At 40.6% G+C, this 18932-nt stretch overlaps 1 protein-coding gene across 2 annotated transcripts; it reads left to right on the top strand.

Annotated features, from left to right (window-relative positions):
* Nucleotides 1-8021: 8021 nt before the first annotated feature.
* On the top strand, nucleotides 8022-18026 carry LOC118754445 (vacuolar protein sorting-associated protein 13B-like; the record flags this gene model as incomplete). Of its 2 annotated transcripts, XM_036489320.1 has the most annotated exon segments (14): nucleotides 8022-8945; nucleotides 9010-9613; nucleotides 9680-11033; nucleotides 11097-11986; nucleotides 12070-12274; nucleotides 12352-12974; nucleotides 13032-13492; nucleotides 13558-14949; nucleotides 15024-15180; nucleotides 15241-15462; nucleotides 15529-16577; nucleotides 16680-16765; nucleotides 16944-17208; nucleotides 17268-18026. In XM_036489320.1, coding segments are annotated over 14 exon segments (8744 nt in total), but the record flags the coding sequence as incomplete, so codon positions are not given.
* Between the last annotated feature and the right edge of the window lie 906 nt (nucleotides 18027-18932).

The following is an 18932-nucleotide window of genomic DNA, read 5'->3' as shown; positions in this document are numbered from 1 at the left end:
TTTACTGTAGTTGGTTAGACTGGCTGAATATTCAGCCCAGCGCCCTGTGCGCTTTGTTCTGTTGAATACCTTGCGTACCTCCTTTCTGAGCACCGATATCTTCCGAGACCACCAGTGGGGCTGCACCTTCCCTCTTGGTTTTGTCTCCGGGCAGCTAGAGTGAAAGGCATCCACAATAGCGCCATTTAACTCATTGACGGTGCTCTCTAGCCTCATGCAGTCAGCGTTCCTACTCCTGGACTTAACCTCAGTTAGGTTTGACTTTAAAGTCTCGTTTTACTTTACCTAGTTTGCCTGCCTTGTTTTGACTTCTATTCCTAGTGGGTGACCAGAGGACTAGCCAATCTGTTGTTAAGCGTGATGTCTAGTACCTCCTCCTCCCTAGCCCTCGTTACAAATGTCGGTGTTTGGCCGACATTGTGGATGCTTATTTCCTCACTTAAAATGTATTCTAGGAGACACTCACCTCTGCGGTTTATATCCGTGCTGCCCCACTCAACATTGTGGGCATTCGCATCGCACCACATGATGAGGTGGAGCCGTTTCCTTCTGTAAAATTCCACTAGCTGCTGTACGCCTTGTGGAGGGACATAGTTGCTGTCCCCCGGAAAATAGGCCGCGGCAAACACCACCTCTAAGCATCTACCGCTTTTCGAAAGCGTCGTCTGCACTGCGACCAAGTCCTGTGTTAGAAACTCTGTAATGCAAAAGGAATCAATATTCTTCTTAAGCACTACATATGCTCTGGTCCTCGAGCAGGAGAGGTCCCAAATTACCTTGTCGCTGTTGTGGTTGAGGCCCCTAACCTGGCCTCTGTAGGTCCACGGCTCTTGGATCAGTAGAATGCCCAGGTCATCCGAAGCAGCCACCGCGTGATGCAGGTTGACCTGGGCTACTGCCAAGTGTCGCGTAATCATAGCACGCAGAGATGTGGATGCCCTCATTCTGCGCTTTTAGGAGCCCCAGCGCAAACTCCGACGATTTGTCGGCACTCCTTGGCAGGAACACCTTGATGTTATGCACTGGAAGGATGTCATCCCCCCTCTTCGTGCACATCTCGGGTCCCTTCCAGCCCTCAAGTGCGGTTGCTCTCTCCACTAGCCAGGTTGCTATTCTCTCGTCTCTGCACCCCACAGAACGCCAGCGGGTGCGACCATCCTTTATAAACCTCGTCCATGATGGCATCTCGGAGTCTGGTTAGGCCTTCCGAGCTCAGGGCAGCAGCAGAGTGCTAACAAGGCTGCACCGCTATCCGAATGCCCTTGAGGGCTTCCGAATAGCTGGGCTGCTGAGTGGCATCCCCCTGCGCCTGTCCTTGCTCGATCGGCCCAGCCAGGCTCTTAGACCATGAATTCGGAGGGGGTGGCTGCTCCCACTGCCGCTTGGTGCCCGGTGTCTCTAGCGGAGTTACTTGGTTGCTCCCCCTTTTGTTAGAGCCTGTGGGTTCCCCGCTTTACGATGAGGACTGTCAGGAAGCTGCAAAGAAAAAAGATGCCGCCTACAGGGCCACGCTGCGATCGGGCGCAACGCGCGCTATGTGGGACCGCTATAGGGATCTGAAGAGGGAAGCGAGACGTATTTGCCGCAACAAGAAGAGAGAGACAGAAATACGTGAGTGCGAAGAGCTTGAAATGCTGGCCGACAGGAGGAATGCCCGAAAATTTTACCAGAGAGTTAGGCGACTTACGGAAGGTTTAAAGACCGGGGCGCACTCCTGTAAGAACAATAATGGCGACCTAGTAACTGATGTCCAGAGCGTACTTAAATTATGGAGGGAACACTTTTCCGCCCTACTAAATGGTAGCAGCACGGAAAGTTGTGGAGAAGAAGAACCCGAGCCCGCAGTCGATGATGACGGAGTCGACGTTCCACCGCCTGACTATGACGAGGTACGTATAGCAATAACGCGGCTGAAAAACAACAAAGCCGCTGGAGCTGACAGCCTGCCAGCTGAGCTATTCAAGTACGGCGGCGAGGAGTTGATAAGGTGCATGCATCAACTCTTGTGCATAATATGGTCAGATGAACGCATGCCCGACGACTGGAATTTAAGTGTGCTCTGTCCAATCCACAAGAAAGGTGACCCCGCTATTCGCGCCAACTACCGCGGGATCAGCCTTCTAAGCATAGGTTACAAGGTCTTATCGAGCGTATTGTGTGAAAGAATGAAGCCCACCGTCAATGAACTGATTGGGCCTTATCAGTGTGGCTTTAGACCTGGCAAATCCACCATAGACCAGGTATTCACAATACGCCAAATCTTGGAAAAGACCCGCGAGAAAAGGATCGACACTCACCACCTATTTGTCGACTTTAAAGCCGCTTTTGACAGCACTAAAAGGAGTTGCCTATACGCCGCTATGTCTGAATTTGCCATCCATCCCCTCAAAACTCATACGGCTGTGTAAAATGACGTTAAGCAATACCACCAGCTCCGTCAGAATTGGAAAAGACCTCTCCGAGCCGTTCGCCACAAAACGGGGTTTCAGACAAGGCGACTCCCTTTCATGTGACTTCTTTAATCTGATGTTGGAGAAGATAATAAGAGCTGCAGAACTGAACCGCTCAGGAACAATTTACTACAAGAGCGTGCAATTGCTGGCTTATGCCGATGACATCGACATCATCGGTAACAAAAACCGCGAAGTCTGTTCTGCCTTTTCCAAGTTGGATAGGGAAGCAAAGCGCATGGGTCTGGTGGTAAACGAGGACAAGACGAAGTATCTCCTGCCATCAAACAAACAGTCGGCACATTCGCGCCTTGGCACCGACGTCACTGTTGACAGTTACAATTTCGAGAAAGTAGAGAATTTCGTTTACTTGGGAACCAGCATTAACACCGATAATAATGTCACCATTGAAATCCAACGTAGAATCACTCTTGCCAACAAGTACTACTTTGGACTGAGTAGGCAATTCAGGAGTAAAGTCCTCTATCGACGTGCGAAACCCCGCTCTATAAGTCACTCATCATGCCCGTGCTGGTATATGGCGCAGAAGCATGGACGATGACAACATCCGATGAGGCGGCTCTTGGAGTGTTTGAGAGAAAGATTTTGCGGAAGATTTACGGGCCTTTACGCGTTGCCGACGACGAGTACCGCAGACGATGGAACGATGAGCTGTATGAGCTTTACAACGATATGGACATAGTGCAGCGAATTAAAATACAGCGGCTCCGCTGGCTTGGTCATGTCGTTCGAATGGCCACCGACGCTCCAGCTCTGAAAGTATTCAACTCGGAACCCGCTGGTGGTAGCAGAGGAAGAGGGAGGCCCCCACTGCGTTGGAAAGATCAGGTGGAGAAGGACTTGGCTTCACTTGGCGTTTCCAATTGGCGTCAATTGGCACAGAGGAGAAACGACTGGCGTGCTTTGCTGAACTCGGCCGGTTACAGCGCCAAAAAAGAAGAAGAGTGCTTTTTGCGTTCCCGTGCACTTCTGTATCTTTTCTCCTTTTACTCCCACTTGAGAGAGTAAAATTGTAGTTTGACAGTTCCACAGGTTTTAGTCCGAAATTCAAAGGAACAGACTAAATTAGTCTGTTCCAATAGCAGCCCGGTTTACAGGATTTAGGATCCTGTAACTTCTGACTAAGAACAGTTGCTCAGTTACTTTCTCAAAAGTGTTCGCACTTACAGGTTTTATGTCAATAGGAACGACTTCCTGTAAGTTCTGACTAAATGCTGTAAACCGGACTGCTGTTGGAACAGACTAATTTAGTCCGGAGTTTTTTTCCTGTAAGTTCTTGAAAAGTGTTAAACGATCAGCTGATTTGCATGTGCAAACAAAAACAGAAAGCAGTGTAAGCAACGAAACTTATATTTGTAAAAATATGGAAGTAAATAACGAAATGTTTGAATATGTTTTTTAATAATTAGTTAGTGATATTTCAGCCAAATAAGTGTTGTACAAATGACATGTAAACATACAGAATGACGTTTTTACAGGAAATAGTGCTTTTTGCGTTCCCGTGCACTTCTGCATCTGTTCTCCTTTTACTCTCACTGGAGAGAGTAAAATTGTAGTTTGACATTTCCACAGGTTTTAGTCCGAAGTTCAAAGGAACAGACTAAATGGAAGTAAAAATTACATAAACGGATGATCAAACGTGACATTATTTAATAAAAATGTAATTTTTCCAAAATATCGTAAAGAAAAATCTATACATTTTCACACTCGTTTTGCAATATCGTGAAACTAAGTTAAGACTACTTAGTAGAAGTCTGAAATGCAACTATGAATAGAAGTGAATTTTAAGTTGGTACTTAAATTTAAGTTGCAACTTTATTAGTTTCGACTTAGTGGCTGGACTATGAATACGCGCCATCGTTTTTAATGCAATTATTGATATGAAATATTAATTTATCTGTCGTTAGTATGTTAATTTAGAGGCCGTTCCTAGGAGCAAGCATACTTTTAACGTGCGTTATGTCAAAGCAACGCCAACGCCAGAGCCAACGCGAAAGTTCTATGTGGACCGGCCTTAAGTGCGGTGGTCTCTGCAAAAGGTCTTCTGCCCCTCTTCTCCGGCAACACAGAAAGAGAATTCTATTTTGTGAGGGTTATAAGTGCGGACAAAGGCCGCCTACGCAGAAAGGAGTTATGTACAAAAATACTGTGAATGGCGTTAGGTCCCTTTTCTTGCGCAACACAGAAAGGAGAATTCTACTTAGTAAGGGTTATACTGTGGATAATTGCTCGTTGGGTTAACCACCCGCCTTTTCTTCATTCGGTCTTTTGACAGTTCAAGGTAAATAACTATTAGCTGCAAATTTGTATCGGTTTGTGATTTTGTTACATATTGTTGAAATATTGTTTTTATTATCGCTTATTTAACTTTAATAACTAAATTATCAATTTTAGTACCAAGTTATTCCTGCGTTTAGATACAAGTCAGTGCTACAATTTGCTTAAAACAAGCGAAAACGCAAGTGAAAATTGTGATTTTTGGTAATTTTTCTAATGGCTCTCTAGGGACCTACAGGGGGTCTAGGAAATTCGGGGTCGCATTTTTGTCAATGGCGGTTCATGCTCTCTCCAAAAAGGGGGTGGGAGGTTCCACGCCCCATCCACTTCCGCCCACCGCCCCCTTAACCAACGGCCATATTGAAAAGTTTCCCCTCGGAAACATCACACCAAAATCTTTTGGTATTGCCCTTCACGTTCACACAGAGCAATTCTTTTGTACACAATTATTGTTGTCAGCTGTAAACGGCCAACTTATAGGTGCAATCCCGTATTCCTCGGACTAGTAAAACTGTCAAAAAATAAAAATTCGCTCAGAGCGAGAGAGTAACATTGAAAACTACGGGCTCGCTTTCTAGTAAAAAATGGTAACTTCTGTCAACTTCAACATAACCTCCAAATTTTAGTTGTAAATTTTTGCTTATTTTGTATGTAAGCACACTCAGCTCACACATGTAAATAACCAAAAATACTTTCAAACTCATTAGAATCCACTTAAACAAGTAATTAAATAGTTGTTTGCTGGGTTATGGAGCTACTTCGGCCGATGAAAAAGAGAAAGGAAAGGAAATTTTCTTCTACGCGTTTCGACAATGCGCGCTAATACAACGGCTAATAGACACAACTGAAAGAAAAATTCGCAGTCCAAATAATAATACCAAACGGCCAGCTGATAACACGAACAAAAAATATATTGGACTTACTTATATCCCGGGGCTAACAAATAATCAAGTACTTAGACGAATAATGAAAAATGAAAATATAATATATGCGCACAAGCAAAATATTTACAAGGACGAAAGATAAAATAGAAAAGGAGCAACAAAGTAATGTTGTCTATGAAATAAAATGTAAAGGCAAATATAATGACCACTGTAATAAGTGTTACATAGGCTCAACAAAACGCGCATTGGGTATAAGGATCGGCGAACACAAGGCAGATGAACGGAACAAGAGAATGACAACAGCCCTGGCTCAACATCTGACTGCAAACGAACACACAGCTGACTTCGCCAACACAAGAATATTGGACGTAGGAAGAGGAGAAAGAAGGAGAATTACATTGGAAAGCCTTCGTATACAACAAAGCTTAGACAGCGCGATGAATTTTAAACACGATGTGGACAAAGCAAACAACGAATACACAGCTGTGATAAAACGAAAATATTCAAATTATGTTAGAAAAGATAGGTAACATAATTAAGTACATAGCTATAGAATTATGTGTTGTGCTAATTACTGTTGAGTTTTTAATTTAAATGTAAGTTAAAAAATTGTGTATAAGCCTTTTTGCTATACATATGTTTGTTAATATTGTGATTGTAATTCATGTTTATTGTTTTTATTTATTGTTTAATAAAAAAGACTCCCTGAGGAAGACGCAAAGCGTCGAAACGCGTAGGAGGGAAGGAAGAGAATTTACTTTCGTTTCTCTTTTTCATCGGCCGAAGTAGCTCCATAACCCAGCAAACAATTAAATAAGGAATTTGGCCCAAAATTATAACTAAAAGTAATTAAATACTTTTCAACTTGAATTAGCTGAGTGCACTTTTGTTTTGTTTACAATTTGGCTGCCAAACACACTACAGCTGATCGTTTGACACATTTAGCAGAATTTACCAGCAAACAATTCTCGGACTAAAGCTGGTAAGTTCTGACAGAGAGAGAACCGTATTTACTGTCTTTTCTGTCCTCTCAAAAGTCATAGAACCGAGTACGGGATCGATTTCCAGTAAAATCTGACTGATTCTGACTATTACTTACTAGTCCGGACTCGTACGGGACCGCTACTTATAATTACGCAGATGAACGAGAGCACAAAGCGTGTTGCTCGAGCATGGGCAACTCGGTGCCCATCCCCCTTCCTCGTCACTCCCTCTCCTACAACTAACGAGTTGCCGCGACAAATTTTTCTTTGTCTGAACCTAGACTTAAGATATGATTCAATAATACAAGGTTAGATAATGGCTGCGTTTCTTTATACATTCCGGATAATCCCATTTCACAGCCGGAATAAACAGAATACGTTTGAAATATACGTTAACATATCATCAGGAACGTTCTAAAGAATAAGTAAACAAAAAAGTTTATTCCAAACGTTCAGAATGAATAAAGAAATTCAGCCAATTATTGACAGCCGCGGTTTGACACTCCCTTACAAAAGGTTGCATTTACGAAGGACGGAGAAAAGGGGAAGAATACAATCCCTTGTTGCGAAAATGGTAGTAGAAAAGCACGCAAAGTAGGCAATTAGTAGTGAAATTCCTTTTGTAAATGCTGATGTATTTGCAGGAAATCTGGAATTTTAAACGATATATTGCACGAAATATTAATATATCTACGTGAATTACGTAATTTATGAGCTATTTAGCTATATAAAAACTGAAAAAGGATTCAAAATTAAAGGAAGACTAATATGAAATTTATGTAAACATCCAATTTAAAATCAATTCATGTTTTCATCAGTTAAATGTGCTTCATATGCATATGCAAATAAACATATTGCACAAAGGCTTATACTTCTATTTCACACCAAAGCTACACTGTTTCCATGTAAATTTGCAAAGAAGCAACACGCCGCCACAGCAGAGGTAGCGGTGCGAGAGGGACAACTGTCAGTTTATCGAACCTTGTGTTATTGAAACATGGACTTAAGAAACGCTTTCCAGAAGAAATTAGTAGGGGTCTTCATCTAAAGTGATAAAGGGATAAATTGCTTAAATTTATCAGTTTATCCGCATTCTTTCATGTACGCATGAATTTCGCTGAAATTTATACATATATCCACCAAAGTCGTTTGATAAAGAGATACACTTCGGTTAAATATATTTCCATACAAAGTTTGACAGTTCATTTATCAAAATTATTCATTTATCAAATTTAGCACTTTATCAAGTTTTTCAATAGTTTTTCACTTTTGATGAAAATCCCTTCTGATAATTTGAGATAAACTGTTAAGAAACAAAGCTCTAATAAGAACACCCATTTTTGCACGTTTTCCTTTTGTTTATATCAGTCTATTATGGAATTTTGTTTTTATTTGCAGTTTCTAAATAAACACCCGGCTTTTGACAATCAAACAGCTGTTTGTTAACGTCATATTAAAAATTCTGCAGTTGATAATTGTTGGCATTTTTTCACAAAATTGGTATCAGTAGTGCAATTTGGAGATGTAACCTCACGTAAAATTACATAAAAATGCACTAAAAATTATTTTAACAGTTAAAGTAGTTAAAAAGGTTGTGAAGAGACGAACTATTCTAAAAATACCAGTGTACTCCTGCAAGCACAGCTAGCCAAGATGTTTCGCATCGAGTCGTACGTTACGCCGGTCATTATGGAGTACGTGGCAAAGTATGTGAAGAACATACGATCAGAGGATATGCAGCTCTCCCTTTGGGAAGGTGAAGTCACGCTGCAAAACCTTGATCTGCGACTGGACGTACTCGAAGAGGAATTGCAGTTGCCTTGTGAATTTTTATCAGGCCATGTGCATGAATTGACTATACGTGTACCGTGGACTAAGATCACTTCAGAACCAATACGCATTATAATTAATACAATTGAATTTGTGCTTAAGCTCAGACGTTACAAGCCAGATGATGTTTCGTCAGCAAGTTCATCACCACAACACAAAGTTGGCGAAATGGCTAAAAAGCGCAAGCGCGCAAATGATGATCAAAATGCTGTACAACAAACAGCAGGATCTGGTATTGTAAACAAAATAATTAACAACATTAACTTGGAGTGCCACAATATAATACTTAAGTATGTGGAAGACGATATTGTCGTGTCAATGAACGTGCAACTTATGCAGTTCGGCGCAGCAGATGAGCGTTGGAAAATGGCCATGACAGATGTTCATCCTGTAAAAGTGATGATGCGTAAATTAGTCAAAGTATCGGACCTTACCATATGTATGGATAAACGTAATTCAGCTGGACACATTGAAGTGTGCCAGGAGCCAATATTATATAGGTATCATATCAAATTCTATTTATGTTTGCAATTGTATCTTTATGTATGTATTTTTTTTTTGCAGATGTTCGTTTGAACTGCGCATACTGCGGAAATATAACACCAACACGATGGCAAGTACAAGTGTAATTCGGGTAGGAATATTTACAAAATCGATGGACATCAATATTACATCTATGCAATTTCCAATGATTATGCGCTTGGTAGACATAATGACTGAGTTTGGCCGGCCAAATGGAAAAGGCTTACTAATAGAACAAGACGAAATCTTCGAAGACCAAGAGAATGTTGAAGCTAATAGCACTTCACTCTTACTTTGGGCCTGGAATAAACTGCCATCATTATCATTTGAACCTGGGGAATTCGATGAGCCTGCTGACGAAGAGGTTACTGGTCATTTAAGAGATATTGGTGTATATTTGGAAGAGTTAAACATTAATCTAAAAAACTCTGAGTTGATTGTGGATACATTTGTTAGTAATACTAAACGCATTAAGTATACACCCATTGTACGTTTAACCCTCGGCGGCTTATACTTTGAAAAAGTCTCATGCGAAGAGCAGAATTGGCGTAGTACAAAATCAGGCATCTCATATTTAATAGTCGATCCTTTGGGTTGCTACAGAGTCGATGATATTTCCGAGTCGGCATTGGTTTCGAGCGCTTCTGTAAAATCCCTATTATTTCCAAATCATTTTCGTATAGTAATTTCTACTTTATATATTAATTTTCAGTTGGAAAAAGACACAGGCTTTTTGGATAGTAGCCTCTTCGATGAAAAGGCCGCGGCGTTTAATCTCAGCACATTCTTTAACTACGATGCGTACATGTTACAATATACTGACGAGTACTTGCTGAAGCGCACACCCATTATTGCTTTTGATTCCGTCGAATACAAAACCCCAAAGCTTCGTGATAACCAGCAGCAAGAACTCGACTTGTCAACAGCAGCTGTAAGGGACACACATCTCGCGTATCGTGTACTTTCATCTGGTCTCACGTTCCGATGGAATCAGTCTTTTCGACAGGTTAAACAAACAATACAAGATTTAATTGATTCTTACGACTACTCAGGCTATCATGTAGACCAGTTAGATATGGCTGCGCCGAGCAGCTCAAGCACATCCAAACTGCCACCACCACTAATGGAGGACTACGATGAGCTAATGACATTCATACCGCTTCGCATCTATAAATTTGATTTGAAAAATATAAACTTTGAAATTTATATTAGCACGGAACCAGCAACAGCCACACAAAAGGGCCAACATCGACTGCCGAGTGCATTAAGGCAAGCTATGCCCTACTTCTTGGCACATATTGAAAACGTAGATGGAACTTTGTGTACACCTCTGAATCCCGATAAGCTAGTGCACACTACCTGCCAACTGCCGGAAAAGCCACACGTTCTAATCGATGCTTGCTACAACAACTACGCTATCCATATAAAACAGTTCACCTTATCAATGGAGAACAGGATGCGGAAGACTACTGCCAGATTAATGCATATACCACATATAGAATTTGTGTATTCAGACCTTTTGCAAAAAAAACATTGGAGGGAAGACATACTTATACCGACAAGAAAAGCCGATTTCAATTGCGAACTCATCATTATTGACTTTAATAAGCGTGATTTAATAATTGCTGAGCGTCTTTTAAATTGTGTGCTTAGCTATAGGCCGTACTTATTGTGGAAAATAGCAAATCAATCGATGCAGTTGATGAAAAACGAGTTACATCCAACTTTGCATACCGAGCTCAAAGGCATTCACGCCGATATCCAATGCTTCCAGAGCTATACCTCTGCATATGCTGAAGTCTATGCATTGCTTTCATATGTGGTAACTTATTCAAACTCCTGTATATCAAAACATCTCTTGCTGGACTCCGAAAAAGGGAATAAACCGAAGAAATGGCTGATGGTGAGCCTGCAATTAAATCCGGAGGGTATCCACTTGACGCCAAATAAAAATGAAGAGCTTATCGCGCTTGCCATATGGGTGGAACCTAGCTCAATATTTGTAGATGTTGCACTGATCGAGTTTTTAAAATATCAAGAAGATTACGATCACACTGTTGAAAAAGGTAAGCAAAAGTATAATGTATAAAATTTTTGAATGATTTTAACTAAACAAATGTTATTTTAAGAACCATCGAGCGAGGTAGAATTGCACACTCAGCAGCTTCACTCACATGCTCCATCACAAACACATGCCAGCTCTAGCCAACCCCCCCGAGTGCACACAAATATAACTGCAGCAAGTGGTACAGGTGCAGGTCCACCTCTTATAAGACGCTCTTCACGTAATTCTCTGCCCTCCCGCAAAATTTCACATCCTGAAGAGACTATACACTTTAGCTCCGAACGCGATGACAAAGTTGATATGGATGCATCGGTCAGCATATTAGCACCGACGTCCACTGAGCCAACGCCCAGCCCACTTTGGCAGCAAATCAAATCTTTAGTTGTCAGCATAGATCTCGGCCACATAAGGCTGCATATAGCAGAAAAAATTAAGTGGTATAGTAATCAAGAGGATATAATAAGTGAATATACCCAAATTCAATTACCGAAAATAGCGATGCGATCCACCAACGCCGAAAATTTATCACGCACCAATCTCCAGAAGAAATTCACAATACATACAACTCCGAAGGACACGATAAATTGGGTGATTGCCTTGTATGGGCTAAGTATTAAAAGGTGCAATTGTCCCGATCTGGGTTCTGTATTGCCAGATGTGTATACCACAATTACTATTGTCGTTACACACAAGACGCTGTTGAAGTCGGATTTAACTTCAACCACGTCAACACTAGCTAGTTCTGTAAAAGAAAAATCCAGTGAACACATTAATGAAGATATGAGAATGTCCGCACATGTACAAGGGGAATCATCTTCGGCGCCACTAACCGATACCACAAAATTAGAATTTACTTCACTCTCAACGCAGCCACCAACCAATTCATTGGAAGTTGATGCCATAACAATCCATGTAGATACGACGCCTATACATTTTCATGTATCGGAAACGAAGGTTTGTCGACCCCTGCCGTTTTATAATTTAATTTAATTATTATTTTCGAAACGGTTGAATTAGTAAACATTTTATATTTGTAGTGCAAGGCATTACATTTACATATGGAGATTCTGAGTAAGGTGGTCACACTAATGGGACCGATGGCACAATTAACCGCAAGCACACAAACCCATACATTTCCACCGCCTATGCAAGTTGTAACTGCATCCGAGGAAAGTGCTGCAATAAAACAGTTTTTGGAGCTAGAAACTAGTTCGTCAGTATCCTCGGTGTTCTTAGAAAAAAGTAAGCAAATGAAATTTTTAACGAAATGAAAATCTAAAATCTTAATGTGGAGCATTGATCGTTTTTTTCTTTCTCAGAAATTCCAACAACCTATACTACTTCTCTATTTTGCCAATGGTCCATTGCGAAGATAATTTTTGAAGTTGCTGCACAAGAGCGCAAGAGTAAGATTGTTTTTGAATTTGAAGACTTACTTTCAACAGTTGACCAGCGTCAAGATTTTACTAAGTTCACCGGCAAGGTTGGGCAATGCAGCCTAACCTATTACATACCCGATATCAATGAGCCTGGCACATGGGTGATCAACAGTGGTTTGTGTTTGAAAATGCTCGGTGAGGTGGCAAATATGCCATTCTTCAATATTGTATACACTTCTGTGGGGCTTAAGAGCTTTTACACGCGCATCGGCGTCAAACCGAAATATGACGCTAATCGCTCAATAGCTGAAGTTATAGTTACAATCCAAGCAATGGAAATAATAATGGATTTGGAATGTTTAAGGGAATTTGTTGGTTCTTTGGGTGTTCTTTTCGTGGCCAGCGGCTGCAAAGCGTGTCCTAGTGCAGAGGTGCATAAGCTGGTGCACGCAAATCCGCCGACTGCTTCCGACCTTCCGCTGATTCATTTGGATAGCAAGGGATTTACTATATACACGCCTTTAGCAACAGAGCGCGAGTGTTGTACAGCGGTTATTTGGAAAGTAAACAATATCAAATGCTACTTTATAATACACATTATAACTATTATATTTACTTAGATTGAATCCATTAAAATTACACCCAATTTGGAGAATCCACTCCAGCGCAATCCCTTACGCGCCGATGTGTACAGCAAAGCGGCGCAATTAGGATTTCTAAATACACCCGGTTCGCTGGTTGAAGATCGTCAATATGAGTTGGTTTTACAAAATCTTTCGGTGTCTACTGGTGACTGGATGGAGATTTTGGGTCATATGGCACAGCAAGCAAAAACATTTCAGCATTCAAACCCAGCGGTGGAATGGAATTCCCAAAATCGAGATTCGTCGCCATATATTGCAGATATTTTCACGCATTTCACTTTTATTGGTATCTTCGCGCCTTGTATCGCTTACAACAACGTATTGATTTGCGGTCAGGCGGTGGAATTCAATTGCGCCTCAGATGTTATCGCCACACTCAATACAGATCAGCTCTATGCGTTTGGCTGTTTTATATGTCTAATAAATAAACTGTTTGCGTGAGTTTGTGTGCGTATTATGTACAACATATTCATTACATAACTTTCTATCTCTCCAAATGTAGTGTTGCCAAAAAAAGTAATAAATCAAGAACTTTTGTTCCTGCGTTGAGAATGCTAAAAGCGCAGCCATGTCAGAGCGAATCTGGCAGTATTTCAAAGACTTCTAGTAGTTCTATACAATGCGCTGAACTACTTATTCTTCCGTTGAATAAAAATACCCGCAACTCTGCATCAGCGTTTGAACCAATAGATGAATATACCGAGCACAATCTGAAAACCGACTCCGGTATTCACTCGCAACAATCACGGCTAGAGCACCTGCCTCAACTCACATCGGTCACCGATTCTGTTGTTCGCAAATTCCCTCAAACTGTTTCATTCATAGCCGGCACTTTCACCATAAAGTTATATGAGGTTGTTGGTAAAATGGCAGACACTTCCGAGTCAAAAGGAAAATGCTCTGAAAAAGTAGCTAGGTTGCAATTGGCCCCGTTGCTCTCCTTCTCGGTGTCTCAGCCGAGCTTTATGTTTACGCAAAATATCTACGACAGTATTACGCAGATATCGGTTTTCAATTTAAATATCCAATCAGTACCCGCCATGGGATCACATACTGATGATGCCAACCCGTTTTCGGTAGAGTTTTTGGACACAAGGCCTGGCGAGTTGAGTACCACCGGCATACCGCCTCCACTAGTCACCTTACGTAAACATATAACTAAGCAACGGCTCGTCGAGACCGACGTTGAAGTAGCAAGGCCCATAATCATTACACTTCTGGAAAGTCAAACGATAGTTCTATTGCACAATAATTTAATCTTGTACCAAACCGTTTTGCAAAGTGGCTGTCTCGACCCACGGACAACAAGAGTTGTACAAAAAGCGTCTAAAATTATGCTCATGCGTAATCAGTTCTACGACTCTGACCGACTGCATGCAAAGCTTGATAAAGTGGTGCTGCTGATGAAGAATGAAGGTGATTACGAATGTAAATTAGTGTGCGCTGATACGCACTTCAATGCCACCTTCTTACAGCGCCCAGAAAAATCTATTCTTAAAGCCTCTTTTGGTGCAGTACATGTGCAAGTGGGCGAAAGAATATTTATTCATCCAATTTCTCTGCGTACAACATTTACTTTTGTCAGCGAACCGTGGTACTATTTACCGTTGGTGAGCGGCGCAGTCAAATTGGATGTGGTGCATTTGGATGTAGATATGAGTGGAATAAAAGAGCTGCAGCGCACCCAACGAGGACTGGATAGAATGGCCGCTGATGTCAATGAGCAATGGTTGAGCTTTTTGAGCAACCGCCCTCCAATGGGAAAACCGGCAGAAGTGTCTGCTGAAAAGTTGGTTCCTATGAAAATCTCTATTAAAAATTTGCCTGAACTTAAAAATGCAAATAAAAACAAGGAGAAATTGACACGGGAGGAATTTTATCAAGACGACCTGAGGTAACGCCGATACATGATGTTAGCGCATCTGTGCTATATCTAGATACATTACGTAGCTATCTTTCTATTTATAGGGCTGGTGCATTTCAGTTTGTCGATATGACTACAGACACTTTCCTGCCGCTACCTTATCAAATTCAAATAATCAAAAAGAATTATGGCATTATTTGTTGGCGTTACCCTCAACCAAGGAAAATGTGTAAAATTCATGTTTTTCCAGTGCCAATGGCGGTAAGTGGATTTCGTTTGGTTCCTTTCTTTATTTAATTAAACTTTTTTTTCCCCCAACAGGCCCAAAAGCCAATTAATATACGCTGCCAAATGGAATATTTTAGCGAGTCGCATGAATGTTTTCTGCATTTCAGTGAATTTTGGCTTTCCGAAACCGCATCCAAAGATATTGTATTGCCTGAGCGTGAGATCTGTGCCAACATTTGGCGTGTTGTCATAATGCAATCTTTAGTCGCCGTGAATGGGGAATGCTTTGAGCCCAGTGAAGAGGAGGAGGACAAGGTATATGCAATTCTTATAATGCTGCACTGAACTTTTACAATTGCTTCTTTGTATATTCCAACACAGATTCCAAGCTTAAAAATTGAGGAGCTCCTCAAAATCGAAAGCAACGACGACGAATTCATTTTACATCCAAAAGTGCTTGTAGGCTGCATGCGCATTGACACGGCTTTTCAATCGGAAAGTGTACCTAAACTGCAGGTGTTGCTCTCATGTGCGTCGCTTCAATTAAAATTGCTCAATCAATCCAATAATGAATACAATTTGCCACCCGCTTTGGCCGAATATACACTGGCTCCGTCCAAGCAAATAAGTCAAGCGTTCTTAGTCGTTTCAGTAGAAAATCTGAGCATACATGCGTCTTTCAACACCCCAAACATTTACAGCGTAAATAGCAGTTTGACCGTAAACGTGAAATGTCTAGATTACGGATTTTTGAATATGCTTTCTGTGCTAGAGGACGCAACTTTGCAGAGCTACGTTAGCGTAAACCAACTAAAACGCACCTTGAACATCAACGCAGTCTTTGAAAAGTTCCGTATCAATATTGGCCCATCAATACTTCACACTTTACTCTCATCGCAGGTGCATTGGCAAGAGCTACTCCAAGCGTCTGAACCTCAGGAATGTCATGTACTTTTGCCGAAATGTATTATTGTGAATCGTATGCATGCGGTGGTATCCTTTGGGCAAACAGGCACCACAGAACGCATACAACTGCAACCGTTGGAGTGCAGTTTATACAGTTTTAGCAGTAATGGCAGCAACCAAGAGCTTTCCTTTTTCATTGCTGACAATGAGATGCGCATTACTGATGCGTCGCAGTCGGTTGCCATTCCCTTCAAGTTCGATGGTGAGCGCATGCTGCAAACTATTCGTATCGGCGATAAATGTCTCATCATAGAGTCGCAAAAACTGTCATCCACTCAGGTGGTAGTGCTGCTGAAAGGGCAGATTGAGCTTATTTCCATGGTACCTCAAGAGTTGCATGTAGAATTTCGATTTGACGAAAACCAATGCGACGCAGAGAAGCGACCGCTTCAGTATTTAGTAAAAAAGGAAGGTTACGCATCATTTTACGCAGCGGTACAGCGTGTATCAAATGTATCAATGAGGTATGCGCTTCGGAGAAAAATCTTTAAACTACAATTATTTAAAATTAGTATTTTGTTCTTGAAATAGCGGTACATATACTTACATGGTTTTTATCGTTTCAGACTGAAGATGTTGACTCCAAAGGTGAAAGGGCGCACTGGTGATATACCCCTAAAGCCGAATAAAAAATTGCCATGGCTAGTGAAAGGTAGGTATTTCTGGTGGTAACTAATAGGTTTGTTCCACAAGCTACTTGTAGAAAAACTTGAGCAAAGTTCAAACTGTCAGCGTATATCAAACAAACTTTAAAACTTATTTGTGGAATGCGTATATGTAACCTAATATTGGAAAGGAATATGGCGCCTATTTTTTATTTTTTTTTGCAGTTCCCACATCAAATAACGAATTTGTTAGCTTCTGGGTTCGTGTTGTACGCGAAGATATAAATGAACTTTGTAACGAAGCGTTCGAGCCGCAGCGTATACTCGTCACAATCTGGCCCATATTTGAGGTGCAATCGCGACTACCATGCGCTCTGACAGCCCAAGAGCATTCATTAGGAAAACATTTTGAAATTGAACCATGCGGACGATACGTACTTGATGTACCTGCTACACACCTAACTGAGCATAAAGTGACATTCCAAACCAAGTAAAAATAAAAGTTAATGAAACAATTAAAAAAAACTTAATTACTTTCTCTCCCCTTAGATATCCTTTGAATTGCGAAAACAGCACAGAGCAAACACTTTCATTGAAATCGATGCAATGGAGCACTTTCTTTTGTTATGATGAGAAAAGCTGGGGTATAGACGACGCGGTCTATAAGCTCAAAACTGCACAAATATTAAGATCAAAATGGCTTCTCGATGATGAAGACGAGTTACGCGTGAAACGCACCTCCTATGGTACCGGTACTGCGGATCTATTGTATGTGATGAAACCGGTAGAAGAATTTTCATGTTCCACATGTCTGGAAGTAACATCCTGGGCGTTGTTCGTCAATTCCACTGGCATAGATGTTGGTATAAGCATAAGTCAATCGAAGAAGCGCACCCTCATCAAATCGAATTGTCTTGAAATGCTGGGAGAAATCACTGGTTCATTCACCGTAGATTTAAACATGGAAGATGCGGGCGTAAAATGGGTTAGCTCAATGCCAATTTACTGTAATGGTATCAGTCAGGGTGCGGCGCGTGGACATGTTTTGCCCGATAACGATAGTATAGATTTTACTATTGTGCATGATGAAAAAATTTATAAACTTGTGCTGGAGTATAGAATTAAAAATGAGCAGCGTGTATTTCGCCTCCGCCCAAAATATATAGTTGCCAACTTCGCGAAGTGCAAAATACAATTATTGGCCTTTGCAATGGATCACAAGGAGAGCGCACAACGACAAACTCTGGAAGAATTTAACGTCGGCGCTACGAAACTGGAATTAACAGAGATACAGTGGGCGGAAAACTGGTAAGTTTAAATATCGGGTTTCAAAAGAGTAAATAAATAATTGTTATTTTTTCACTGATATGCTTTCAGTTAAAAATAAAAGTTAAATTTTGACTTTTATACTTTCGGTCAAAAAGAAAAGTTAAAATTTCACTTTTTCATTTTTTCGGTCAAAAAGAAAAGCTAAAATTTGAACTTTTATTTTTTTATTTGTTTTTGTTATTTATGGCCTTATAACAATTATATTCAAAAATTTTATTGAGCTTGAAACTGTTTTTAATGAAAATTTTTGCGGGAAAAATATTGTTTTAGTCCATGGTGGAATAATAACAAGGTGTTTTCAGTAACTTAACCTCACTTTTTCGGCAGGTCTATTCCGGTCACGCATTTTAAAGTAGTAGAAAAATGTATAATTGCAGGCTTATAAGCCCGAATATATGTTTGTATCGCTTGGACATACAATATTGTAACTTTAAAAAAGTAAGAGCTGTAAAATAAGGCAATTTCCTATAAGACTGTAAATTATTTTTTAAATAGACTAAAACACATAAATATCGATAATATAAGCGAATTCCTAATTTAACCATGCAGCCACTCTATTCTGGTGTATCAGTAGTCCATTTGGTTCATTGTTATGACAATGCAGGAAAAGTTATTTGATATAAAAAATCGCCGTTCCATACGATTTTTGTGTACGTCTTTTTCCATTGATAAACACGATATCTTTTATTTTTTTACATTTTGAGGACAAAAATTATACAAATCCAACAATTTTAAATATTAATATCGTTCTGAAAACACCAAGTTATTTAAAAATCGCGATAAAACGAATTACTAAAATGGAATATTTTAGATACTATTTCGCAACTAATAGTAGTAGAAAAATTAAGATCGGCAGCACTGAAAATAAGCATGCCGATTTTGTCA

This window comes from Rhagoletis pomonella, unplaced genomic scaffold (genome assembly GCF_013731165.1).
Source record: "Rhagoletis pomonella isolate Grant_MI unplaced genomic scaffold, Rhpom_1.0 Rhpom_scaffold_03904, whole genome shotgun sequence".
In the NCBI taxonomy this organism is placed as follows: Eukaryota; Metazoa; Arthropoda; class Insecta; order Diptera; family Tephritidae; genus Rhagoletis; species Rhagoletis pomonella.
The sequence above is the reverse complement of the archived record's forward strand: the minus strand, read 5'-3'. Positions and strand labels throughout refer to the sequence as shown.